The 1,945-nt window shown below is 40.1% G+C and overlaps 1 protein-coding gene across 1 annotated transcript in view; it reads right to left on the reverse strand.

Moving 5' to 3' along the window:
- LOC117169969 overlaps window positions 1-1,945 on the reverse strand; it is an 8,828-nt gene that overhangs the window by 3,860 nt on the left and 3,023 nt on the right. The window contains exon 2 of the mRNA XM_033356480.1: window positions 49-1,940. Coding sequence (XP_033212371.1) covers window positions 49-1,940 — 1,892 coding nt within the window. The remainder of the gene's footprint in view (window positions 1-48; window positions 1,941-1,945) is intronic.

Consider the following 1,945-nt stretch of genomic DNA (forward strand, 5'->3'; position numbering starts at 1 on the left):
AGACCAATACGTTACCGATTCAACGTGATAAGTTAATGACTTAATTACCGAACGTGTAAGCCTCACGGCTATAGATGCGGCCATTAATTCGAGACGGGGCATAGATGCTTTTTCTGGAGAAATTCGAGACTTCGCATTTAAAAGTTGCACGCCGACAAAATTACCGAAATAAATTCTTGCGAATACCACGGCGGCATAAGCTAAACCACTTGCATCTCCGAATGTATGAATTGACAGCCTACCATTTCCGATTTTTCGCGGTATTTCAATTTGTTTTAATAAAGGTAAATCGTTTATCCGAACTAAAAATTCGTGTCTGTGTTTGTCATTAATTTCCGTGTCCCAACCGACTTTTTCTTTCCATAATTGCTTAAGCCAGATTTTCGGCTGTAAGGACACGGGACATGTGAAGCCGATCGGGTCGAATATTTTGTGTACTGCGGATAGTATAACCCTTTTCGTTATGACTATTGGCGTACCTATGTATACTACGGTCGGATTGATGGAAATCGTATCTTTGTGTTTATTCCAAGAGATTCCGTGAACAAGTACATATTCTCCTTGTGAAACACCTCCGGAACTTTCCCATCCCCGTAAATCGAAACCTCCCGTAGCCATAATTGCTCTAGCTTCACGAACAAAAACTTCCAATTCTTCCTTCGAATCAACGCTAGTCACGCAATTGTCGACATAAAATGACTCCCTTAATTTTTTAACCGAGTTTTCTGTCCACAGATATTTGTCACTCTCTTTCGCTTTTTCCGAAGCTGCTTCTAAAAGCATTTCGATTGTCGCTGCCAGTAAAAAGGGACTACACGACAATCCAAAAACAACGCGACAATGTCTATAAACTACTATTTTGCCATCCACTAACCACAAGAAACGGAGAAACTCTCTATCAGCTGGATCCACGACTATCTGTAAAAATGACCCTTTTATGTCAGAAATAACACCAATCTCTCTTTCCCGAAATCTGTTAAGGGATGATGGCACAAGTTCTATCAAATTCGGACCCTTTTTCAGACATTGATTGAGAGATGGATTTCCCTTCCTTTTAGCCGAAGCATCAAATACGGGCCTGATTTTAGTCGTGCTATTCATTTTTATGACCGGACGATGCGGCAAATAATGACCTACGCGTGAAATTTCATTTTCGGGAACCCTTTCTATTATCTTTTCTGTCAACCATGATTCAAAAACGTCATTATACGCGGAGGCAATACCTTGCTTATTTAACTTTTCCACCGTCGTTTTTAATCTTTGTTGTGCTACGTCATAGTTTTCGGGTAAAGGCACGTGATCGTCTTTCCAAGGCAATTTTACTTCATATCTACCTTCCGAGGTAATTTTTGCCGTTTCTCTTACAAAATTTCGCGTATTTTCATTTTTTATAATATCCTTTTCAGCTTGAATAGGATCCGTGATACCGAGAACGTCTAAGCTCCAAAGATCGGATACATCGGCCTCTTGGATGAACAACGTCGTAAACATAGCAATAGTTTCGGTTTTTTCTTTACGCTGTTCTGGTAATTTTCCCATAACCGTCCATCCCAACAAAGTTTCAAACGCGATTAGACCATTGTTCATGTCAAATTTATTTCCCGTTATTAACTTTCCGGCCACATCAGTACCGATCAAAACATCAATAGATTTTTCTTTACTTCCGATATCAGATAAGAAAATATTACGCTCACGTAATTCGTTAACCCATGATTCCTCCTTGACACAGGGGATTGTGTCGCAGATTATATCTCGACACAATACAGAGAAATTACACGCGTAAGACTCATCGAGATCTTTTAAACGTATTAAAAATATGTCATGCTTCTTTGCTTTCGATTTGACACCGCCGAATAAAGAATGAGCCACTTCAACGTCTCCGCGCGGAACATAACCTAACTCTCTTGCACAGTCTGACCGAATGTATGAGCGATGTGACGCTGTA

This window comes from Belonocnema kinseyi, chromosome 3, assembly GCF_010883055.1.
Source record: "Belonocnema kinseyi isolate 2016_QV_RU_SX_M_011 chromosome 3, B_treatae_v1, whole genome shotgun sequence".
Classification (NCBI taxonomy): Eukaryota; Metazoa; Arthropoda; class Insecta; order Hymenoptera; family Cynipidae; genus Belonocnema; species Belonocnema kinseyi.